The sequence below is a fragment of the Patagioenas fasciata genome, chromosome 5 (genome assembly GCF_037038585.1).
Source record: "Patagioenas fasciata isolate bPatFas1 chromosome 5, bPatFas1.hap1, whole genome shotgun sequence".
NCBI lineage: Eukaryota > Metazoa > Chordata > Aves > Columbiformes > Columbidae > Patagioenas > Patagioenas fasciata.
Genome location: NC_092524.1, coordinates 55,207,209 through 55,233,591, shown reverse-complemented (window position 1 = coordinate 55,233,591; position 26,383 = coordinate 55,207,209). Strand labels below are relative to the sequence as shown.

General features: G+C 39.1%; 2 protein-coding genes across 2 annotated transcripts in view; both read left to right on the top strand.

Moving 5' to 3' along the window:
• Positions 1-26,383, top strand: part of LOC136102750 (alpha-1-antiproteinase 2-like) — a 144,648-nt gene that overhangs the window by 46,011 nt on the left and 72,254 nt on the right. The gene's annotated exons all lie outside the window — the stretch shown is intronic.
• Positions 7,737-15,598, top strand: LOC136102824 (serine protease inhibitor A3M-like). Its single transcript, XM_065840239.2, has 5 exons — positions 7,737-7,844; positions 10,538-11,200; positions 12,747-13,017; positions 13,666-13,813; positions 14,634-15,598. The coding sequence occupies exons 2-5, from the start codon at positions 10,555-10,557 to the stop codon at positions 14,826-14,828; spliced, it is 1,260 nt and encodes a 419-aa protein (XP_065696311.1). The 5' UTR covers positions 7,737-7,844; positions 10,538-10,554; the 3' UTR covers positions 14,829-15,598.

Genomic DNA, 26,383 nt, shown 5'->3' with positions numbered 1-26,383 from the left:
CTTTGAAAGAGTTGATATGAGTGTGAATTAAAATTGATAGATTGATATATGTCACATAATTTGGGAAAGAAAGAAAAGATTCCTCAACAAAGGATCTCAAAAAAACCCCAAACCTAAGCTAACAGAGAGGGAAGAGTCTTTACAAGCAGTAAGTTCAGACAGGTGTTATTCAGAGAAGTCAGAGGTCATACGGAACTTTAATGAATTGTGAGGTGACACATTTTCCTTGTGGTCCCACCTTGTTCATGAGTAAGTATCTCCTGATATGCAGTGACTGGCTGATAAAATGGCAGAAAATCACTGCCAATAAATACAAAGTGAAGAATATGAAGAGAGAAGCCCTTGTTTTATATATGGCATAGTGGTCTCCTGAGCGAGGCATTACCTCTCAGATAGAGATTTTGCAGTGGTGCTGGACAGGTCACTGAATATGACATCTCCATGCTCAGTGCTGGTGAAAAAGGAAATGAAGCGGTGGGAGATACCAAGAAAGGAAGAGAGAGAGAGAGAGAGAAACGTAACATCAGTGTGCCCCTGTGTCATGGAAAACTCACACTGTGTACACTATGTGTAGCACTGGATACCGAACTAGATGAAAATTTAGTCTAAGCTAAGGCTGGTCATTTTCTATGACTTACAGGATAGTGTTATCTGCACATATACTGTGTATCTAAGGGCTCAACTCAGAGCCAAAGCCTAAGTGTTCATTTCCTTTCACTGTGCCTGAAGGTGACCAAGATAACACTATGGGGCTGGCAGTCAAGAGCATTTTTATTTCCTCAATTAACAGCAACACTTCTACCAGCTCAATGGTTCAGTAGGAAATAACTGAAAATCAAAGCCAATGTATGTGACTCAGTGGTTTAGGAGCATACATTACATAAAAAAGAAGTCCCTGTTTTGGGGTATTCTACAAGGGTATTTTTATCACTTATTTGAGTGACTGAAGTAGGCGAATTTACATTTGCATGCTTGTTTACAGTTTTGGAATTTTTTATAATGACTGATCATGCTTTTTACAACCACAGGAATGCCTTCCTATTTACCACTATACCTTCACGAATCCAAACCAATCTATTGCATCTCTTCTTTAAAGCTTCTGGGTTTTGTTCTTTTATTTCTCTATCAAATATATGTTTATTTTTTTTTAATGGTAAAATCTCATTGCTAGCCTGTTTTTCCCGTCAGGTTAATACCAAACTTTTGTGTTTAATTTTTTTTTTTTTTTAATATGAATTAGCTCTCAGTATACCAGTTCTAAACTATTTTTCCTCTATGTTTATGACCTTACAGTATATGAAAAATCTATTTTTAATTCATGAAAAAAAGCAAATGAGAAATAAAACTTTGAGTGGAAAAATAACGACTTCCTCATTGTTTAGGTCCCCTACAACTGTTACAAAAGTTTATTCCATCCTTACTTGAAGAAACAAGTCCTTGATCTAAACTTTATTGTCAACGATTACCTTCTTTCCAGTCAGTCCTTTGCTACAATAGCCTTGTGGTAATGTCCATAGTTCCATGTTGGTATTATGTTCACATCCAACAAATGACATTTGTCTCCCAAGATACATTTCAAGATGTTGAATTTTCCTAAGTTCTGATAAAAATCTAAAATCTCAACAATTTTCCTGAAAATGGTTTTGAAATTTTCATCAATTTTATTGATAAAGAGTAGAAAAGTTTATCACTTGATAGCATCTTATAAAATAAAATCTAGTGCGGAACGCTTTCATAATTTCTGTTTTAAAATGTTGACAAAGACAACACATTCCTGAAAATGTTCTGATTTCTTTGACTCTGTTTTCTTACATGGAAATTGCTCCCTCAGACAACCTCTAAGAAGTTTTTCTTAGAAAAGATTTTTAAGGGGGACAATAAGTGCTACAGGAAGTATCTGAGTACTTGCACAATCTGGGAAAGTTTCTCAGATGTAGAAAAAAGTTGAGGTGAACATTTTTCAAGTAGTTTGTAAGTAACACAATGCTGAAGCTGTAGCTCAGTTATAAGCTTACTACCATCAAAGATGAAATAGGAACCTCCAACTCAAAGGATTTATGGACATCTTAGCTTTGGCTGTGCACTGAGTGCCCATGGAGCAGAAGTAGAAAAAAATGAGTTTAAAGTTAACTGTGAAGGGAAATGTGTTTAGAACATGCTGGTAAAAAAAATGTCTCCTTTGAAGACAGTGAATCCTCTTAGGCTTAGTCCTGGCATACAGGATTCTGTTTCTGTTGAGGAGATCCTAGTCATTGTGCTTCAGAAATTACCTCAGGAGGGATCTCAGTAGTTCAGAGATCTCCAAAGTGCAGGGGATGCTAAGTACCATCTGTGCTGTAATATTTGGGTGTTGGATTTGGAGTTATAGTAATTATGAGTGTGGAGGCGAATTAGAAAAACAAATGTGTTTGTTAAGAGATTAATTCAATCATCATTAGTATGAGAGCTCGAGCATTCACAAAGCCTGGAGACCAGTTCAAACTGGTTTTCATAATCTCCACCCACCTGAGTTCTACCCAAGGCATTAATTTAAACACGTTGCATCATAAAGGAAAAAAAATACTCTCACTGGCTGGTCAATGAACCGGAGAGCAGGACATCATCACCTAGAAGTTCTTGTGACCTGATTAACCCTTTTACTCTCTATGGTTGAGCCCCATTCTTGCTGACCCAAACTCTACAAGTGCCATAACGCTTTGCTGTTCTATGGAAGAAGACACCTGGGTACTCTGGGCTTTCCCTCATACCCAAAGGTTGGCATTTGATGAAGGATCTTGCTGTGACTCCTTTGGGAATTCCTTCCTCCATGATTCTTCAAGGGGCTGTATTGGCCATTGCTCTCCAGGTTGATGGAGGGAGCAGGGGGTAGAGGCATGGTCTGCCAAGGAGAGTGGTCTGCAAGTGACTGTGAGTGATATGAAGAAAGTCAGGAAAAGAATATCAGAGCAGATATCATTCTGTAGAAGCCAACACTAGACAGGGTGTTGACTAGTTTGGGCTAGGAAAGTTTTGATCTGCATTGAAACAGCCCCATTTCCAATGGTTTTCTGTCAAAGTTAACAAATTTGAGATGCTTGTGTGATGGCTGATTACAGGGAATTTTTTTTTACTTCTCTGCATATTGGTCTGAAGTAGGATTTTTAAAAGCTATGCAGTGTTGACCTAAATCTTCTCCCAATAGTTAAAAGCAGTGGCCAGAACAAAGCTTAATATATGCTAATTCCATTCAAAACAAAATTGAAATCTACCTCACTTCTGAGTTTGTTCCCTGGTGGACTCCTGTGTTTGTATCCTTATTTTCAACAAAGCTGTTCTGTATGAGTAGACAGACTGACAAAGAGTAATAAACAATGTAAATTGCCACTGTGGCTTGCAAGACTACTTTCTGGGTCCTTCCTTTGAGCATTAGCCAAAATCCATATTCTGTGCTTGGGCAGCTGAGCTTCTGAGTCACAGAATAATGTCGTTACTGTTTACTTCAATCCACTTTGATCAGCCTTTCTAGATCAGATATATGATTAAAGGTAGGCACTCAGTTCGATTTTGTTCAGGAGTACAGAGGAGGTAAAGACAGCAGTTCAGATCAGATGGTCCCAGATAGCAGGGTCAGTGGATCAAATGGGAAGGTGAAGAAGAACATTTTAATGAAGGCTTTCAAAATTATGCCAGTTGCTTAAGTCTTAAATTACTCATTGGGATGGTTCTTGTTAACTGTATTTTCATGTTGTATAGACACACATTTATTACAATTTGAAGTACTATATTGCTCTTGGAATCCCATAATTAATTAATTAATTAATTAGTTTAACGCAAGAATATTATTAGGAAAGAAGGACGGGCCTATAGTTGCACAGCATTGGGCTGGGACTTGGGAGTTTCTGCTTCCATTCCCAGCTCAGTCACAGGTTCACTTTGTATAAACTCAGCTTTCTGTCTGCTTATAGGTATCCACTGAGGATGATCCTCCCCTTCTTTGTTTAAACAGTCAGAGCAGGATTTAAGTGCCTCACCATAGGTAAATATCATGATTTTAAAAGCACAACACAAGACTGGTAGTAGATGAAGAGGTTTGGGTGAAACAATCCCTGCTGCTATGGCACTTGGGTCAAACTGGAAGGTGAAAAAAAACATTTAGTGAGCATAATGATAATATCCTTGTCTATTCTGTACAAGTCTTTTGTGTTGTAGGTACTGGCAACAGATATTTGTATTTTCTAGTCCTAAAAGAAAACTATTCTGGTAAAAGGGTTGACTTGGGTAGTGTCCTGTGATGCATGCAGATTATTAATACTTGCTATTTGTGTATGCTGAATCACCTCTTCTCATGCTGTAATGTACCTAGGTAGCTAGTACCTCTGATACAAGTCCTAAGCACACAAGGAAAAAAGACACTTTCTGTAAAGTCCAGAGGACTTTTTATGGAGGCTTGCAGCTGAGGAACACTTCCAATTTCACTTTGAAGTTGTATAAAGCTGTATCCTGCAGACTACAGATTTTCCAGTTATGTACCACTGTTACAAACAGAGGTGCCATGGTATCAAACTGATAAAAAATGATGCGGTCTTCATTAAACTCAATACAGAAATGAAATGATGCTCAAGGCCATTGAAAATAACTTTTTCTTTTCACATAATCTCAATGAAGAAGCTAGATATGTCTTTTTTATCTTACAGATGAGAAAACTGAAGCACATCAGGCAGTGTTAGTGATGTTCCCAAGGTCAAAGCTGAGCTGCTCAACAAAGCTAGCAATCTATCCTGAATTTTCAGCCCAGTGGTTCTTTCATCAGGCAGTCAGTCACATCCTGAAGTCATTCCAGCATCCTGACCAATATTTGGGCAATGGAAAATATTCTTGGTGAACTTATAGACAATAAGATTGCAACATAGTTATTTTGTCAACTACTTTGGGAGTTAGAAGGAAAACTAAATGGAATGCATACTATTCTTTCACGAGAACTGTGTTGGAAGTTGTTCAGATATTAAAATCTCAGAAAATTATTTTGTTACTAATATTTGGATTACAGAAAATCTCAAGTCTGAAAATTAATTCTATGGTGAAGTTGTTACATACAGAAATAATGAAAAACGGGCCTTCTTTCACAAGATTCTGGGGTCTAAATAAAAGTTTCTAATTTTAGAGCAAGCTGTCTACTCTCCTGCCCCTTTCCAGGAGGTTTCAAGTCTGCTATAGGTCTTGTGTCATATCTGTCCACCTGCACACTTCTGAACCAGCAGTAGGAGGTATAGTTGTTATTGGTGCACCACACATGTAACATACCCACTACATTTTAGTAGATAATTTGTAACTGGCATTGGTTTTCCAGCCAAAAAATGGTGATGAGTGTTAGTTGTTGGTAATTGCCATTGCTATAGTATAGTTATTTCTTAAATTCTAGTCCCTACTCTCTACTTGGTGCATACATAGTATTAGTAATGTTAATTGAAATGAAAAACAGCTCTGCGAGCAAAACTTCCCCCTCCTCGTGAATGTTCTTGTCACTATTTGCAGACTGTATTTCATCCCCATTCCACGTTCTCTTTCTAAATTAATGAATAATGCCTTTCTGGCAGGACAGTGAAGGAGATTCTCGAGAAGTATTGAAAGCATTGACATGACTACTGTGTGCAGATTTGGCCCTTTTTCTTCATTATATAATCTCATCCAGACTAGAACCATAGTTCACAAGACCTGCATACACCTTCAATCTCAAAATTTTTCCCTGTACTCTGGCTGACTGATCTGTCACAAAAGCTACTAAATACCTCAAAACTATGAGGGGGGAAGGGAGGGGAAGGTAATATCCATTTCCTTCCTAATTTCACACTCCATTTCCTTCATATTGCTGCTATGTGAATATGTTTGTGACCTGTGTACTTAAAGCTTACAAATCTTTCAAAAATACTTTCTTTATATTTGAAGTAACTTGTGTGTCTGTGAGCTGTAGTCCCAGAACAGCTGTTTTTGTTGCTAAGTTTATACAAAAACAAGAATTTACTGACATAAGGTGTAGAAGTGTAATCAAATCTCTGGAAAAGTTGAATGGTTCTGTTATCATCAAATGTATCAATCAGTGGTTAATTAAGATCTCTTTAAACCTACTTCAGAATGATTTGTTCAAAACAAAACAAACCGGCAAGAAGCTGTTTGCAAGATGTTGATAAATGCATGGAATATTGTATGGGTCTATTTCTTCTAAAGCAGTCAAAATGTGAGTTGGAGTGTGGTAGAGATACAGACCTACATGAAGTACACAGCAGTAACAGACTTGGCTAATGCAGGCTTTGTAATGGTTTTCATTATCAGAAGGAATAAACCACATCTCTTTGGTTATTTCAGCATTCTGGACTTTCCTATTAAAAGTAAGTGGTAGAGAAGCAAGATCTAGTTCAGTAGATGAATGATAATTATGAGTCTGGTTAACATGGTTTCATGACAAAGTTTTAGAGTTGAAAAGTCAGTAGAGAGGTGGTACTGTAAATGGCTCATGTCAGTGTGTGGGACACCTGGCACATGTGCACCAGTTCATCATTTTAGTTTAAAGCTGCTGTAGCACCTTATTGCTGCTGCTATAATGAAATGCTGGGAAAATGCCTCGTTAAAGTGCAGCTTAACATTATTAAAAACAAAACAGTAATTACAAGGCCTCACAAATGAAAAAGAAAACAAGAGGCTTATAACCATTTTGTAACACAGTTTGTCCTTGACCACCATGATCTGTCATTCACCCAGGCTTTGATGAGTAAAATAATCTCTGTGTTTGTGAGCTTTTACAGTCAGAATTAGAAAGAACAAGGAAAAAGGAAAGTGGGAAAAGAAACAAAGAGGAAAACAAAGAAGGGGAGTGTCAAGACCAGGTTTATGTATGCTCTCTCTCCATGTTGATCTATGTTTGTAATGACAAAATTACATATGTGGGTAAACAAGTACAAAGAAAAAGAACCGCCACAAATGAGGAAATGTATTTCATGTCAACACTCGGTTGCGGTCTTTGTTGTTAACTGGAAAAAATTGAGTCAGCTTGATCCACTAGCATTTTATTTCTATTGGAAAAAGTTTATAGAAATAAGCAGTACATTTTTTTCATTCCAACAACTTAAATTTGCGTGTGAGGGACAAGGAGCAGGAGAAGTGGGTGCACACAAGCAGTATGTGCATGTGTGCCAGTAAGGAAAACAGCTTACTACTTGTAGTCTCATCTCCTGCCCAAGGCAAGGAACTCAGATACACACAGAACTGGGATAGATGATGGGACCACATCAGAAACCCACTGGGGAAACATGTCTATCACTTATCCCCTCAACGACATTCAATCACAGTCAGATTGTGAAAGTACAGGCAATTAATTTAGAGTCCGTATTTAGGCTGAGGATCAGGAGGAAGATTTGGGTCTGGTCAGACTTCGTAAGAACGCCGAGCTGCTGTTATGTATGGTTATCAGCTCCAAGGGTGTTTCAACATGGCACAGAAATTTGGACTTCTGGCACCAAGAGTTAGCATCTGTTTCCAGTGGTTCCAGGCACAACCTCCTGGTTTTCAGTAGGGTCCTAGTTACACAAGGTTTGCGGTAAGCTCCTCCACATAGTCAGAGGCAGACGGAAAGTCCCGGCTGCTATTCAAATGGCCAAAGATTGTCAGCTCCATTGGCTGAATTGTGGAGATGATCTTCAGGAACCCTATTTTATCAATATTTGCTCTGTTTCCTACTTTTTTTGGTTGGATCTAATTTTTATCAGGTCTGTTTAATGTTTAACAGTGGAAACTAAGCAGAAGATGATGTAGCAGTATAAGTTACAGTGTGGGGAACAGCATGGCCAACTGAATGTTGCAGGGCTTTTGATTTTGTAAGTACTGCACGTATACTTTTCCTGGAGACTTGTAAATGATGCTTTCTGTGGTCAGTGGAATTTTCATGTTAGGTTAATTTCATTTGTCTGCTTGTGACTTGGTTTTGTGTCGATGTTGCCATGAAATATTAATCAAGCAAATGTGCAAGGGACCAGTGGAACCTGCTGTTCTGGGGGAATATGCTTAGCCTGAAATCAGAATAAAGTGACCTTTGGAGTCATAGAGACTTATTAAGTAGTTGTTAAAGCAGCATACTGATGAAATCACCTTTTAGGTTGGAAACAGCCTTCACGGTGACTCAAAATTAACATAATTCCACTAATAACTGAACAATCAGGTCCAATTTATAAACTCTTCCGGTGACTTAATGTATAAAACAACCATTGGATTGCTAAGGCCAGGCTCTCTAATTAGGACTGGGTGAGTGTAGGGGGTGGGTGAAAGGCCACAATTTAAATTTAATTAGCCATTTTAGTCCCATAGACAAACTAATTTGTGGTTTTGCAGAGAATTGTTTTCTGAATTTCCAATTTTCATATTAAAAATACATCCCAGCTTTGAAATGTTGAAAAGAGTATTGTGGCTAAAATTTTCTAATTTCAAAATGTTGAAATTAACCTAATAAACATCTCTAAAGGGAAAACTATGTGGGGAAAGCTTGACGACCATATTCAGTGTTTTCTAGTTTCCGGTAGAAGTACTTTAATATTTCTATAGAGAGCTGTGATACTAAGAGAGATTTTTTAACTGATCTGTTATAGTAGAAGTTAAAAACAGAGCCATGACTAAGCTTACTGTAGGAAAATCATACCCTGTGCTTCATGGATTCTTTGAAATTTAAGATAAGCTCTGGACACAGGAAGTGGTCATGGATAGACAAAAATTATCCTCTTTCCTACGTAAGTGTGCAGTATCTCAAATAACTAGAGAAAAACAGTGTATGAAATGTTTAACAGCAAGTATTTTTGAAACACCCTCTGTACTATATGATTGTTTCATTTGTCTGCAGTACATAAAGCTTCTTTTTTTTTTTTTGTCTGGAAGGAAGAGGGAGAGCTCTGCTTAAAAGATATGCAAATAGTTGAACTATATTCCCATCTAGGGCCACACTCCATGTTTTCGCTTAAGGAAGTTAAAATTTAGCATTACCACTTCTTACTACAAGTCATTGGAGTGGTCAATGTCTCTCTCAGACATACTCAGATCCCAGCAAATATGAGAACACACAGTTAGTATATAAATATGCTATAAAAACAAGAAAGACCACCATACCAATAAATAAAAATTAAAAAAAAAATCAAGCAACTAGTTAATCACCAGGAATCCTGGAATTCAGTCTGCCCTCAGAAACTCTATCTTAATCTTATTTAGATAGTAGATACTGTCATCTTTCACATCTGGTTATGAATACAGGACCAGGAGAACTTCACCTTGGCAGAACATGAGAAAATGCATTCTTGGAAGAGAAGGATATGAACAGGCTGTGTGGACTGGAAAACAGAAGAAATGGAGCCATAACAAAACACAAGTTCTAGAAAAGTTTTCACCTAGAAGCTGTGAGGGCAAAAAGCTTATTTTCAAAGAGAGCTTGTCCCGTTTCTGAAGAGGGTTTACACGAGATGCCTCCTCAGAATAGCAGGGAACTTGATTTCATAAACTAGAAACTTGTTCCGGCTCCTATGGAGGGCAGGAGGCTCATGTGAAGTATATCAGGTTAGCATTAGGAGAACAAGCATAATGAAGAAACTTGTCTTCTCCAAGGGAATTAATCTGAGTCTCCTTTGATTTCCAAATGAGATCTGTGCTCCTCTTTTCCTCTTGGACTCAGGTCCTTCCTGTGTCTCTAGAGGGAGCTACACATCCCACACAGGTTAACCCATGATGAGGGGCAAGCCACCATTCAACATTGTTGCAGTTCTCTGAAAGCAGGACTCCTTCATTTCAATCATACACATCATTATCTGGTACAAACTTGTTGCTGCCCACATGTCTTTATGCCCAGTTCTGAGTGTCCTGCTGTCACAGCACAGGATGCTCCAGGCTTTGGCCTTGAATTTTGTCTTGAAGTTGATGTAGGTGACTTTCATCCATCACTCATCAACTGTGGCCAATGACTGGCCATGTGAGTTAGTAACCATGAAGTAAACAAGGGTGTGAATTTTACAAGCACCGGTTAGTCCATAATAGCTGTCTGTCCATGTGCTGCCGCTATGATGAAAGTGAGTGAATTTATCCCACTTCCAGTGAGAAATGAGCTTTCTTCTTTTTTTCTTCCTCACATTGACCAAACTGCATTTGGGCAAGTACTGTAGAGTATTTGTCTTTGAAACCCATACCCTGTCTCACCTGATTGTAACTTGTTGTTTAAATGTACTCCACAGGAGACAATGATCCAGGGAAGATAATGTCCTTGTTAATAGAAATTATTATGAACTTTGGTTCTATACTTTCATTGCCTTTTCAGGGCAGTTACAATGGAATGTTATAGTTTTATTGTGCCTGATATTTTAATTTATATTTTGCTTGAATTTATTTGACATTGTGTCCATAGGCACTTTAAATATCATACGTACATTAGATCTTTACAGTTGCACTATATAGTATTTATACTAACGAACTATTCGCTATTTCTTACTGCCAAGATCATCATAACCATTTGTTCACCTAATGACTATTTATTTTGTGACAGATTAATCTGAAAAGAAGATGAAGTATCTCCTGTGCCTGTGTTTACTCCTTGTTGCTCTTTGTGCCGTAACCCTTTGCCGCCATGAAGACATTTGCCATGAAACCGATAATACTAATCTGCACGATGGAACAGAAAATTTATTGACACATAACTGTGAAAAACAAGGCTCTCACTATGCAGATTTTGTATTTAGATTTTACAAACAGGTTATATCAAAAGAAACTGATAAAAATGTCTTCTTTTCTCCCATGAGCATCTCCACTGCCTTTGCCATGCTGGCTGTTGGTGCTAAGTCAACCACCCTGTCTGAGATTTTTGAAGGACTGGGCTTTGACGGTCTGACTGAGACTCGCACACACAATGTACATGAAAGTTTTCATAAAGTTTCAGCAGTACTGAACTGTACTGATGTTAACATCACATTAAATATAGGGAATGCCCTTTTTACAGCTATTGGGAATGAACCACAGGAGACATTTTTACAAAATACCAAAAAATTTTATGAGGCAGAATTTTTTTCTAGCGATTTCCATGAACCAGAAGAAGCTAAGAAGCAAATCAATAAATATGTAGAGGAGAAAACCAAGGGGAAAATTCCAGAATTAATTGGCCATCTCGATCCAAGTACTGTGTTGGTTCTTGTTAACTACATTTATTTTAAAGGTAAGATATTGTCGAGGGCTTAGACTGTGGGGCAACAATAAAACCGTGGCAGATGTATTGTTAACCTCCTCTCCTGCCCTCTTCCCTTTTTTGTCTCTCCCTCCCCCCACTTCCCACTAAGGACAGGCGATCGGGAGAAAAGAAGGACAAAGAGAAGAGAGTTGGAAAAATTAAAAATGCTTTACTAATGCTACTAATAAGAATAGAGAAAATGATACAAAATATACAAAACCAATCTTGAAAGTATCAGCAACTGCAGAGTTGGCACCTGAAGTCCTGGACTGGACTCTACAGCCAACTGGAGGTGGATTCAGTCTGTCACTGGGCCTCAGTTTGCAGGGACGACCAGCAAGGTCCTCTCCTAATGTCGGCCATAAGGAAAAGGGAAAAAAAGAGGGACGAGATCCTCGTGATCTCCCACTTTTATACGAAGTATTCACGTGAATGGGATGTTATACTCCGTTGGTCAGTTTCTTGGTCACCTGTTTCTCATTGCCCCTCTCGTGAGATGTGAATCTGTCCTTATCAATAAGTTAGCCTTCCATTGCTATGTTTACCAAAACATGTATCTGGTTCTCCAGGAAAATGTAGCTAATAAAAAGGCTTTAGCTGACAGGCAAATTCACTAAAAGAGAAACTTGGTTTTTAACAAAACCAGGACAGATATCTAACATAATATTCCAATAGATGATCTTGATGCAAACCAAATATTGTAGGGAACTCTGGATGATTTATTAGCAGAGCGAGTATTTAGGAAAGAGCTAAACTATGCAGGACCTTCAAAGTAAAGATTTCATCTGGCCAAAAGTGGGTATCTGATTGTTGAGAAATATCATTTGCTTGATTTTGGCCCAGTTTGCCTGAAAGCTGTGGAGAGTAAAGTCCCACTCTAGTGGACTGCCTCATTGACCCGTACCCACTGCGTGCAGTCTTGCTGGTCTGAGGGCACAATGACTGAAGACGTTTCTAAGATCTCTATGCTGACTGTATGTGACAGTCAAACTTAGTGGACCAACATCCTTTCATTTCCAGGGTCTCTGGAATTACGGTAGATCTACTAGGTATGGTGAATGTAAACTTGGAACACAGCATTCTGAGGGTCTGTGCTTCTGGAGCCCTGCTTGAGTATTAGGATCCCTTATTCTGCTGATGAATTCCTCACCAGGCTGAGTGCAGTCAGCTTGCATCAGATACAGGAAAGGCATAAGAAGATCCTGTGGCTGAATGTCAAAGTAGTTGAATTTAAATGACATAAAAGGCACAAGTGATGGGAACATATGGTTACAATAAAAGCAGAACTTTCTCAACTGGTCTTCAACAATCTTTGGTTGTTTTTCAGCAAGACACTTATGATGCGATGATGAATTTACTGTACAGCTAAAATGCTTTATTGTGTGTTATGCAGAAGGTTGAAGTGATTTAGTGATCCTCTCCTCCTATGAACAGTCCTCAAGTATCCTAACATTTAAGTTAGTCTGATTTATATCAGCCATTTTTTATGATCTTCATGTGTTTGAGTGCAACATCTTCTTATTTCCTCCATTAGCTGCCTGGGAAAATTCGTTTGATCCTTTGCGTACATATGAGGATGACTTTTTTGTGGACACAAATACGTCTGTTAGAGTCACCATGATGCAGCGTGACTATAACTACGACAGTTACTACGACCAGGATCTGTCTTGTGAGGTGGTAGAACTGCCTTACCAGGGCACTGCACGAGCATTGCTCATTCTGCCTGATGATGGAAAGATGAAGCAAGTGGAAGATGCTCTCTCCAAGGAAACTGTTTGTAAATGGGATAGCAAACTTACAAGCAGGTAACTCGAGGTAGATGGATTACTATATTTGAGGACACAGTATTATTTTTAAGAGAAAGTAGTAATTTCAGGTCTCCTCCTCCTGGATATAATGTCCTGATTCCATAAAGCAGGGTTTTATTGTGATTCCTAAAACCAGCCAGAGCAGAGCATAATCGATGAGTAACTGCAGGCTTTCTGACGTGACAGAAGGGTACACAGCATTGTATCAACTGCCTCAAGACTTGCTTGGCTACCTATTCTTTCATGCTACTAATGTAATTCATTTGTTTCACTGTGTCTTAGATTTTATCCTCTTTTTCCCTTTTTTTTTTTTTTTAGCCTTTCCACAGCTGGTCTGCTTACTCTCTGTAGCCCTCTAGTCACAAAAAACTCTGCTAGTTGTGCATGTCTTGGCACTGGGATGTAAGAGTGGCAATGAAGAAAATAGTTGGGTTTTTTTTCCAAAATCAAAGAGAGAATGTAGTTGCAAGAAGATGGCATATCTCCCTGGATGCCAAAATCACTCAGGGAATACAAGTGCTACCATCAAACAAACTAGCAATCAAGGGAATGCTTTCAAGTGTCACTGAATTGCATACTGTCCAGCCTGCTGACTGAAACAAGGTTGTAATGCCTCACTGCTGTTTTGTTTTCTTTGTTCAACAGGAGATTAAATCTGCAATTACCAAAGATTTCTATTAGTGGGTCTTATGATGTTAGAAAACTGTTCAAGGAAATGGGCATTACTGAACTGTTCTCTGGTAATGCTGATCTGTCTGGAATTAGTGGCAGCCATGATCTTCGAGTTTCACAAGTAAGTGGACAGAGCTGGTGGTAGGGCGGTGGTTGGTTGCTCTGGTCAATTATGTCTGGGATTCTGAAGACTTCCTTTCCCTTCTTGTCCTATTGAAGTTGTAAGTAAATGACATGTAGGGGTTTGCTTAGGAATTGTACTTTTTAACAGAGAGGGTCTGCTGTCCTACCTTTGAATTATTTTAATATCGCTATAAAAAGTCTGGATATTAAGTACATAGAAAAGTTGGATGAGATTTTTAAATGATTTCTTGGCACTGGAATATGTTTGTTTACGTGTGATTGTGTCAAGTAAATAATAAATGAGGGGTATATTGTGATATCTGTTTTGATTAGTAATTTATTTTTAATATTCTCAAAGTGTCCAGGAGACTTCCAGTTTGCAGTAGCAGAATTTCACCAAGTCAGTTTAAACTACTATTTAATGTTGCAAAGATGCCAAATACTGCTCCTATATTAACATTTAAACAACAGTCTTCCACTAAACTTGGAATAACAGAGAAAGTGTTGCTAGTGGAAGTTCAAATCATCTAAGAAAACAAACCATTTAGTGCGTGGACTGTTATTATCCCCCTCTACTCAGCACTGTTGATTCTGGACCTACAGTGTGTACATTTTTATTTTCGGCTCTCCTCGTTCACTCCTGAGATGGAAAACACTCCTGTTGCAGGCTGTAGGAAATTTACCATACAAGAAAATTTAGTCCACTGGATTTTATCACACCTTTCTTCTCTTAAACATTCCATAAGAAGAGAGTTTATCTTCACCTCCTTCTTGCTGTCCCATATATAAACTACAGTGTTTACTCCTTTTTCCTTCAGGCAGTTCACAAGGCCCTGCTGGAAGTTGATGAGGCCGGAACTGAGGCTGCAGGAGCCACAGCCATTATTCTTACCAGAGTTTTGCATCCTTCTGTTACTCTCAAATTCAACAGGCCCTTCATTTTATTGATTACTGAAAAAAGAACTGGCACCACGCTTTTCATGGGGAAGATTGTTGACCCTACTAAGAAGTAATTGCTGAGTTACTGGACATGCTGGTTTTCAGCATGAGCTACAATTGCTGCAGTGTTTTCACCTGTGAGCTAGTTTGTGCTATCAACTACTCTCTGACTGAGGGATATTCAGAAGTAAATGAGCAACTAATAAGAAAAAAAATGGAGTGTGGGGAATGACTGATCCCAGCAAGAGTATCAAAAAATCCCAAGCAACTGATAGTTTTAAAATGTAATATTTTTCCCAGTTGAGTAACACATTTTCTGAATCTTCCTTGGAAGACAATTTTTTGTAAAGTCTGCTGTTATTTTTAAAAGTGCATTGTCTCTGCTAAGCAGTTTTGTCCAGACTGCTTTCAGTTCTGGATTACTCGCCAAAAGCTTCATCACAACAGGTAACAAGTCCCCTGCAATTTTATTATATCTTCTGCAGGACTTTCTGATGATCAGTGCTAGCCTGAGCCAGTCCCTACAGAGTCCTTTCTTCCTTACATAGTTCTTTGCTTCCTAGATTGTTGCTGTCTACCCTCAACCAACCTGTTTTCATTCACATGTTCCAACTCTTTGTCTAGAACATCTTAAAAAAAAAATGACAAAAAAGAGAAAATCCCTGAGACAACAGACTTATTCTGCTGCAGCACTCACTGTAAGTCTCTTCTTGTAGTCCACAGGATCAGAAAAAAACTGTGAGAGACTGACATTAGGAGCAAACTGTCAAAGAATTGTCCTGCTACAATATCATGTATGAACCATTGCTATGGCTGATGAATAAAATAAGCATTGTCATTTAAATCATTGTCATTTCCAGTCTCATCCTATCCTGTTACAAATCTTTTAAAATCAATGAAAACTCTCACTTACTCTTATTAACATAGCAGGGTGTCTGTAAAATATGTTTCAAAGGCCGTTGAATGAATCCAACTTTTCTCGCCTAGAGATGGTGATTATTTGAATTGTCTCCTTATGTGCCTACTTGGGTAAAAAATTGTTTTCAAGAAACACATAAACACTCTCTTGCTGTTGTGTGCCAGCAGATCACCCTCTCTCACTGCAGTGGAGCATTGGGGCCCAGTGCTCAACCTTGCTGAACTCCATAGCAAACCCTTTATTGTGCATCTGTTCTCTCAAGGAGAGGTTGACTCCTGCCTTGACAGCTACTCTCCCACTGCACTGCTTTGAGTTGTTCCATTGTATATTTACCCTGGATATATTTCTTGTAAGTGGAGTTTAGTCCCTGTCCCTGGGAGGGTAATGCTCCTGAATATACATTTCTTGTTTCAACAGTGGTCCTGCCAATAGGCAAACCTGCAAGCCTCAGAACAACAAATAACCTCCTTACCTCTGACATCTCTCTGGTCCTCTGACCTATTCTCCCAGACTCAGTCTACCTTGCACAGAGATGTTTTATTGAGACCCATCAGCGCTTGTAGCATGAGTATGGTGTGCGGCGGGAGCTACGTGCTATGCCTCTGATTCAGGGGGACTTAGAGACTGCTGTCTTGCCTGAGTCCATTTGCTTCAAGCAGGAAGAACTCAGTGGAAGCCCTGAGCTATTGCATCTACTGCAGCAAAATGCCATCATTCAGTGGACTGGGAGATACCACACCTCTGTGCAAAGCAGCGGCTTTTACGGAGTTGAGATCAATGATAACTTGCTGTGGTGTGAGGCAGTCTGCTCTGCAGTATCTGTATGAACTCAACAAGAACTGGGAGCAGCTCCGGTGAGATCCCATCCTGATAAATCAGTGCACCAGTGCTGATTAGAAGGTAGGATGATGAGATTTTTATCAGAATGGGGTGGCAGAAAAACAGGTTCTTGGCCTATTGCTAAAGGGCTAGGAAAAATCTCATGGTTGCTAGGACAGTGCAGAAGCTTCAGCAAATAACACATGGAGCAATTTCCTGCCTCGTCTACCTCAAAGGTCTTTGCTTTCAAGAGTGGAGGCAAGGAGCTGTAGGAGAACAGCTGCACAGTTTTCATACTGGAGTGTGAGGAATGACTGAACCTGGCAAGAATATCAAACATGGCACCTTTGAGTGCTGGATGGGTTTGGGAGGTATCTACAAGGATGTGGGGCACCACTACAGTTGCCCTCCAGTTGAGGAACTCATGCTCACACCAGCAGGTTGGCCTGAGATATGGAAGGGACCTGGAGTGGGAAGAGGGATTGTCCCAAAGCTCTCTGGAATGGGGGAATGTTTGGAGGACAGGGGAAAACAAAACAAAACAAAACAAAACAAACACTAAGCTTGTGCTACACACATGTAGAAGGCAAAAAAATGTCTAGTTCACGGTATGGAGATCCATAGACCAGGTGGCTAAATGTATCTGGTTGATGCTACTGTGAGCTTAGTCCTGACAATATTCTTTAAGAACTGGATAATTACGCTCTGCTTTGGGTCCCTGAAGTGCAGCCTTGCTGTGTCCCAGCAGATTGTATTGACATGCTTCTCTTGGCAGCCTTTGAGCCGTGTGGGAGACCACAAGTTTGTTCTGTCTGACCTTGATAATGGTCCACTGGGACTGTTTGCTGATGGGATAGCTTCTGTCAGTAAAGCTCTGTTTACTTTGCCCCATGGCAGAGTCCACGCAGCATGTTGTCACAAACCATGAAGCAGTGGGATTTCAGGTCTAACACAGTATGTGTTCAATGCATTTTACCTTTCATCAAAAACAAAAGGAGCTGACTCAATGCCAAAAGGCACAAAGCAATCAGATAATCACAGAAACACCAGTTGCTCATGTAAGACCTGCTAATCAGATGCTACCAGCACTTTGGACTTTCTTATTCCCAGCTATGTGATTTGAGCCTCTGGTATCTGGAGAACTTGCCCTTGAATGTGCACACCAGCTGTCTCCCCAGAGCTGTGTCATCTGCCCACCCCTTGATCACTGCTATTATTTCAGGGAAATGGGAACTCACCCAGATGTAAGTCAACCATATTCTGATTATTTCAATAGATTCACCACAACAAACGCACCAGGCTTTTCACCTGTACTCAAACTCATTTCAAGCAGAGAATCACTAAGCTCTTAAAAATGAATTGATCATGGTAATTCCTGGGTAGGGTGGTTTTTGATTTTGAATTCTGGGAATGAGGAGTACTTGTATGGGAGCTGCAAGGTGGTCTCAGTGCTTCACAATCCAGCTTGTCTTTGATGTGAGTCTAAATAGCTTTTGGAGGTATTAAAAACAAAACAAAATGAAACAAAAGCTCATAGCAGTGTTACTTCCTAATCCAGCATTCAAGTCTTGTCTCCAAGCAACAGAGGCAGTAGAGTTTTCCAGTAGAAAAAAAGTGCAAGAGAAATACAGTATTAAATACAAATATTTTAATGAAAACTCTAAATATTCACTGCAGTGGGAGCTGGGATGAGTGGAAATTCTCAGGAGGAAAACGAGCATGAAGACCACCGTGAGCTACATATCTCTGAGTCCTATGACACATCCTCCTAATCATACCCATCCAGACAACATTCCCTGTTGGACAGTGCACCTCTGTGTTTACCCACATGGACCTGCTTTCATTAGATTTAAACTGAGCATGTGTATGCAAAGGTGTTATCATCCATTCCCTCTAAATTGTTAGCCAGCAAAGACTGATCTGGAAATAGATTTTTTAAGTTCCCAGTCCCATGTTTAGCAGAGAATACATTTTAAAATAATTTGGTAATTGTGCTTTCCTTAGACTAACAGTTTTAAAGAAAATAATATAATTCATTCATGTCATTTCAATGTCTTTGAGTATGATTGATACACTGGTTACACAAACTCAGTTCAGCACTGATGTTATTGCAAATGACTTTTCTGGCTTCTTGTGAAAGACAATTTCTATGACAAAAGTAGCTTTTAAGTTCAATCCTACCACTGGAGATTAATTTATTACAAGGGAATTTGTCTGATTTATACAAATAAGTTCTTATTTCTCTTATATTTGATTCCATTCAGTTTCTTTTCCATAATCTATTTGGAAACAAAATACTCATGATTTATTACTTTACTAAAAAAAAGCATATCCTTTATGGTTGGAAAACTTCTGTTAAGAGCAATGTGATGCTCATATGGAAGGTGTGAAGAAGGTTTTACCTGACTTGAACAAATATGTTATTAAGGAAAAGTTGTTACATTGTTTACTAAGTCTCATACAGGAAACACAGACGATGTGGAAGATGCTTTGCTGAAGGAACATGTTTGAAAGGAAAAAACAGCATAGAATAAGGTAATTCACTAACAGTTGTAGTTGTCATAAGAACTTTGGTTGCAACCAGGAAAAAATCTCACAGCAAGAGAAAACATCTGCATACAGAGGAGATGAAAGGCGTAATGAAATGTAAGTCCTAAAATGCAAATGAAAGCAAAAGAGACCATAGGCTTAGACCTCATTCAGATTTGCTGTTCACACAGATGCAGATTCTTCAGCCGTCAAAAAAGCCATGCCATATCTCACAGATTCAAGGGATTCACAGATACTGGAACGTACAACTTGAGTTTATTCTCTGCTCCTGTATGTTCAGTGTTCCAAGTCTGAGCTCTGTCCATCCGGTAAATCTTATGGATGAAATTTTAAGATATCTTGGGCCCCAGGTGCTCCAGCCAGAAATTGCTACATCATGTCCATGCCTGTCATTGTGCTGCGTGTCAACCTTGACATATTCGCAGTTGTGTCAAGGGTGACTGAGCAGAGGCATCAGAGGCAAGTATACTCCAGTCCTTCTAGCTGCTTCTAAGTTGGCAGGGTGGGAAAGATGGTTCAGCAATCATGACAGAAAGGTACAGACTGAATTCCAAAGCTTCTTGTGAAGGCATGTTAATCTAAACTGTTGATGGAAATGTGATTGTGCTAACCTGCCAGATTGCGAACTGCAAAGGCTAAACACAACTACGCAGCCCCTTTTGCCTCCATTGAAACAGGGAAGAGAATTGTTGCATTAAACCATCTCAGTGACCTGCCAGAATCCTCAGCTTCCTAAAAGCTTACAGTGTCAAAGACTTGTTTAAGAAAAGGGATATGAGCAATGGAATCATATCACAAACTTCATTTTATTGAGTATATTAATTCAGCACACTGATCTGCCTTCTGCTTCTTGCTGTAGTCAACAATATTAATCTATTAAATAATAACAAATGATAACACTTTGCAAAGTTTAGCCCTAATACCTTCTATCTGGCTTTGGGACCAAAAAACTTCAAGTATAATTCTTAAGTATCTACGTAAGAGATTTTCTTAGTGCTTGTTTAAGGCCATGTAGGAAACAATATAAGGCATAATTTTAAATTTAAATAGAAATGCCAACTGTAGAACAGTTTCATTTCAAAAAGAGAACTTTTATTCTCTGCTGAACTTGTCACTCTAAAAGTTGTTTGCATAAGAAAGGTTCCTTTACACCAGGAGAATAAGACCTGTAGGGCAAATTCTGCTAGCAAAATATTATCATTTTAGTATACCAGTTTATTACCATTTAACTCTAGGCATCAGCTAAACAGTGGAGAGCCACTCTCTCCTTCCCTAGGGGGAAGGAAAGGAAAAGAAAGATAGACTCATTGGCTGGAATGGAAAAAAAAAAATAATAAAAGAAGAGTGAATAATAATGTGACTATAATAAAATACACAAAGCTATACAAACATGCAGAGCAATACTTAGCTACAGGAGCACACGGTCCCAGCAATGAGCACCAGAGGATGGGCACTGTGAGCACAGTGAGTTCGGTGAAACACAGAGATTGGAACAGGTGTAGGGAAGCCATGGATCAGGCACCAGGAGCAGAGTCCACACGGACAGTGGCTGTCAAAGAAGAAAAACCATCCCCAGCAACTTCCCACTTATGTATGGAGCATGAAGATCATGGTATGCGAATGCTTTATTGATCAACTTCTATGTCGATCTAGGTGCTATCCCACTTTGTTCCCTTGCAGTGCTATCTTGCACCTGCAGCTGGACAGTTGAAAAGTCCTTCATCCCCTTGGCAAAAGCCAAGATATAAATGAGTTCTTACATTCTTTTTTATCAAATCCCAAACACTGGAAAACTGCTGGAAGAAAACATTAACTCTATCCCATTCTCATTGTTCTCAAACTAAATAAAAAATAAAAGACCATGCTAGCTACTAAGAAGAAAATATTCTACCTGCATGGAAAATTACCTCAATTTTAGCTAACCCAGCTCAAACGTCAGAGTAGTAAGATCCTTGTGAGAAGCCAAGCTTTTGGTGTGATTCTGCTACATTACTTTCTTCAGGTAGAACTGTAAGTGTGGACCCTCAAGTTCTGGGGATTATAGGAAAAGGAGTCCTGTGCCACCATCTTCTGGTAAAATCAAGGAATGGACATGACAGATTCTGTCTCATTTTGAAATCAGAAAGAAAAGACACTTTCTGGCTTGCTGTTGTACATCACTGGGAATTTTGATTTTCTTGTTATTTGTTTAGCTGCAGGACTGGTGAAATGCTATACCTGAACTGACTTCTGGAATTCAGGAATAAGGGTTTGGTGTTATGGTAGGTAGTTCATGTACAGATAAGCTCAGTAGTGGTTAAGAAGGCAAACTTAATATTAGAAATCACTAGGGGAAAAAAAAAAAAAAAAAAGAGCAAATTTGGAACAGTGTGCCACTGTCTAAATCTCTGGATCATCTGTACCTGTATTAGAGCACGTTGTTCTCGTCTTGTAACAACAGAAAGTATGAATGAAAACTGGAAAATCTTTAGAAAAGTATGGTAAGATTAATCAAAGTTCAAGAACAGCTCCTATTTGAGGTGAGAGATCTTCAGCTTGGAAAAGTAACAACTTGGACAGGATAAATGTTAAAATTATTTGTGGTTCAGACTGGGTTAATAGAGACTGAATGCAGGTGCCAGATTCAAAGTCAATAAAAGGAGGGTGGTTCTTCACACAGCATATCCTGCAACCCCAAGGGTGTACCAGCCCAGTACTTGTTCCTCAGGCATCTCTTCCTGATGCTCCCCTGCATGACAGACCTGGGCTGAGAGCATTTTCTGGGAATTGTGTTCAGCCCAGCCCAAGGAGACTGAATAAAAGTTCTTGACCTCTCAACAATCCCTTGCACTGCCAACCTCAGGTTTTTCTTGTTGAGGGAACATGTGAGCTAATACAATAGGAAAGGTGAGAAAAGACCTGTGTTTAGCCAAGTGTGATGGTCAGACTCCCTGTTATGATCTGCAGAAAGAAATCTGTTGTGTCCTCCCATCATGTAGACACTAGCCCAAGATAAATCTAACCTATTAACAGCTACCTTCTATCTTAGAAACATATTTCTGCTGGGCAATGTGAATGCTTAGTGCTATCTATCCATAACTGTAGCTTATATATGGAGTGTAAGGCAGCGGAAACTTAGGTCAGCTGCATTCGTTTGGTAAGCAAACCACTTTCAGTCCAAAGCATACAATGAACAACAGGTCAAAGATCCATAATTTCATAATTTTCCAGTTCTGTAATTCACTGTATGCACTTGGAAAATCCTCTCCAAAATGGTTTTGCAGGACTCTGGTTTAAGGTATCTCACTTAGAAACACACAACTAATTAAGCCTGAAGGACTGCTGGACTGCTCTGTTCCAGATCGATACTGAGGACACTACTGAAGTTGATGATAGGATAGTTTGCCTATAGAGTTGCTGGTTACTGAACCATCATACTTCAAGATCAGATAAAGACAGATGTATCTACCTCACCCCAGATTTCTGGAAGGAGTCTACATCTAATTGAAAATAAAATAATAAATTAGTGATAAGTAATGGCATATTCTGTCCTCATGGCAGATTCTCTGAAAGAGTTAATGTCTCTCAACCAAGGTATTTACAGTCTAACCAACTTATTTCAATGCCTTATTTTTAATATACTATTTTTTTTCCCTTACATTTGACAGTGATTTTCAGCTGTTTCAACAAAATTGTGGTATATAAACTTAAAATATTTTTACATCACTTCATATTAGGATGGTAAAAAAAAATCATTTTTACTAGTTTTCAGAAAAAATTGCTTTAAAACACTGTCGGAATTTCTGCATATAAAATCTATTGAATGTGCAATTCTTCAAAACTCTTTAAAAAGCACTTTGAAGTTATTGCTATGTTATCTAAACATCACAATTAATTTGAGATAGTATTTCTTCAGTTTTTTTTCAGTTCAAATCATAATGCATTAATTATTGCCACAGGTTCTGATTTAGCAAAGATAATAATTATCTTTGGCAGAGCTACTCACATACTATTCATATGACTAGAATTAATAACACTTGTACATCTTGTGCAATCAGGTATCACATTCAAAAACAATTCCTAGGGCCTTTGTTTCTTCTTCCACTTGAATTGTTCTTGGAGAGAAACCTAAGTTTCTTGTCTCCCAAGCTTGTGCTGACATTATTAGGTTAACACATCATACTAGTTGATCATTCTCCAGTACTGTGAATACCGATGGGGTGAGTGTATTTACACGCATGGATATTATGTATTTTTCACAGGTAGATGAAAACACACATGGTTATCCACACACAATTATCTACACATCTCACACAAGCAGTTTCTATATTTGTTTCAATTCTTAAGCAGAAGATGGTCAGAAAGAAGGCTGGGAACTTTCACTTTCTTATCAGCCTCTTGTCACCTGAAGATGGGCTGTTCTTCTGCCAAGTGAATGGTTTGAGTCCAGTTATCTCAGGTTGAACTGTTTGTCAGACTTGAGGGTCTTGCATCCACATCAAGCAATCAAGTGCTCCAGTTAGTAAGCAAAAGATTAATACTGCTGAGTTCAAAAAGAAAATGGTGTGCCCTGCCCAGCTTTACTGCTTGATTCTGCAGCCATATGAGACAGCCACAGGACAAGGGCCTTGGCTTGAAAATGAGACGAAGAAGGCACAGTTCCCTTTCAAGTATTGCCTTCAGACTCCTAAATACGGCTCACCAAAAGTTTGCTTCTGTTCACAGGTGTTGAAAACCTCGTGTGGGGCATTCTGACACCTGACATATCTTGGGACTCCTGCTAAGGAGCCAGATGTTTGGGAGCTTGCAGAGTGGGACGTGTGTGTTGACCTGGCCACTGCTCTTTGATGTGTATTACCATAGTTCTCCATTCTGGCACAGGCTCTCATCTATACCAATGCTCTTTTCCGAGAAGATAGTGAAATTCTTCACCCATATATTAAAAAAAAAAAAAAAAAAGTGTCTTTATCAGTTACAATGTATTCCTTTTGAAGTTTGCTTTTGATAAGAACATCTGCCAGATTACATTCTCCTGCCTGTGATTGAGCAGTAAGCAACAAAGTAAACACATGATCAGACCCCATCCACACAACAAAATCCTTTTGGGCTAGAATCCATCTTGTGTTCACTTTTCCTCAACTTCTATATTTAAATTCAGTTATCATGATTTGCACATTAAGAATTGATTTCTTGAAAACAGATGAAGCAAAACCTGTGTGAAGGAATGAGCAGATCTAGGTTCCCTGGTGGAGAAATGTAAATTAGAATGGAGGCTGGAGTTCATGGAAAATGATAAGCATCTTCTAGATTGGTCTCTTTGCTGGTTTTAGCTGAGATAGAGTTTATTTTCTTCATAGTAGCCAGTCTGAGGCTATGTTTTGGATTTGTGCTGATAACAGCGTTGATAGCAGAGGACTGTCTGTTCTTGCTGAGCAGTGCTTACAGAGTCAAGACCTTTTCTGCCTCTCACACTGCCCCACCAGCAAGGAGGCTGGGGGTGCACGAGAAGCTGGAAGGTGACATGGCTGAGATAGCTGACCCCAACTGACCAGAGGATTATTCCTCTGTTGATATCACACACAGTCAGCAATATAAAAATCTAGGGGAAGAAGAAGGAATGGGGGATGTTCAGAGTGATTATGTTTTTCTTCCCAAGTAACTGTTATGTGTGACGGAGCCCTGCTCTCCTGGAGATGACTGAACACCTGCCTGCCCATGGGAAGCAGTGAATGAATACCTTGTTTTGCTTTCCTTGTGTGCATGGCTTTTGCTTCACCTATTAAACTGTCTTTATCTTTACCCATGAGTTTTCTCACTTTTGCCCTTCCAATTCTCTCCTCCATCCCACTGTGGGGGGTGGAGGTTAATATGCAAGCAGCTGTGTGGTACTTAGTTGGCCACTGGGTTTAAACCATGACAGTCTTTTAAGAGAACTTACTGTAAACATGACCAGTTAGTGCCGTTCTAGGAAATTATATATGGGTTCTCAGTATTGATCAGTAACATTGGTGAGAAAGTATGTTCTGTTTTTTCCAGCACATTGAAACTTTTAATTAGTAATTGTTTGGTTTTTTGTTTGTTTTAGTTATTCTCTCTATATATTATCTTGGCAAGGTAGAAAACTATATAGCAAAAGGAAATAAAATGTAAAGCTATAAAAGCAAGAAACCCCAGAAAATGGACAGTAATAAGTGTTGGTGCCTTGGAGGTTAAAGAAGGAATTATGTGCATTATCTTTTATATATCTGCTTTTGGAACACTGGAGCCTGGCAAAAGTAGTCCTCTGGATGGATTAGCTACTTACTGGGCAACACGGCATCACTGAATTGCTATCTCCTAATGTAGTCAAGGTGTAAGTCATAATCCTGTGATGCTCTCCAAGCCATAACCCACAACAAATGTGGTTTTGCTATTGCAAGCAATATAAATGTTTCCTACTTTATGTGGTTTTAGATTGCATCAGAAGGTAGCTGGAAACAGACACAGTTGCCAGAATCTCTGAGGCTAATAAATATACCTTTCATTAGAAAGTGAAGAAAATAACAGGGATTCATGAGCAAAGTAGAAAGAACTTTGATTCTATGCAGAGGTTATGTATAGCTGTATTTTTCTTTAAAGGTAAGATATGCTACATCATTTCATTGCAAGTATGAGGCTCTGGTTAACAGACTGAGGGTACAAAATTGTCTGTCGTATCCCAAAGAAGGACATTAGCAGAGCACTGTAGTTGTAAGGCCAAACGTTTCATTTTTAGAAAGTAACAGAATTAATATTGTGCAGCCTTGATGTAATAAAAATGGCTGTAATAATGGCAATAGGCATGACATGTTTTGCCCATGATTTAGTGACACAACTGCAGAGACATTTCTGGGACTGGATATATTCTAATGGCTCATTTGTTTCTGTCCTCTCCTAACACCTGCCCCCTCATTCCTCCACATTGCTTTCTCCAGGTATTTATCCACCCGGCCTCATCCCCACTTTCCCTTCCTCCACTTTGTAAAATGGTTGCTTAATTCTCAGAACTGCAACGATTTCTTCCCTGCAGCCTCGATTGTGACAGGGGAGCATTTTAAGCAGGCCTTGCATCCCCAAAGTCTTTCCCCATGATGGAATTTCAGGTATGGATAAGCATCATCAACTGCATAGTGGAGTTTATAGATCCTCCTTGAAATGGATACCAGTGACGTTCAGTAACATGCAGCCTTATAGGAAACAGCTTTGTTTTGGTGCTCCAAGGATTAGTGCAATGGTAAGAGGAATGAATTCAAGGGGACACATGCTGGCTTGTGTTTCTTGATTGCATTTCAGAGTTCCCTTACAGGTCCTGAATTTGGGCCACAGGTTGAGAATCTCTACATT

Bases quoted from the DNA above. Each gene is read 5' to 3' on its own strand.
- LOC136102824 (XM_065840239.2), top strand. From the start codon at position 10,555: ATGAAGTATCTCCTGTGCCTGTGTTTACTCCTTGTTGCTCTTTGTGCC. The intron at 11,201-12,746 runs GTAAGATATTGT...TTCCTCCATTAG, and splicing joins TAACTACATTTATTTTAAAG to CTGCCTGGGAAAATTCGTTT. The intron at 13,018-13,665 runs GTAACTCGAGGT...TTTGTTCAACAG, and splicing joins GATAGCAAACTTACAAGCAG to GAGATTAAATCTGCAATTAC.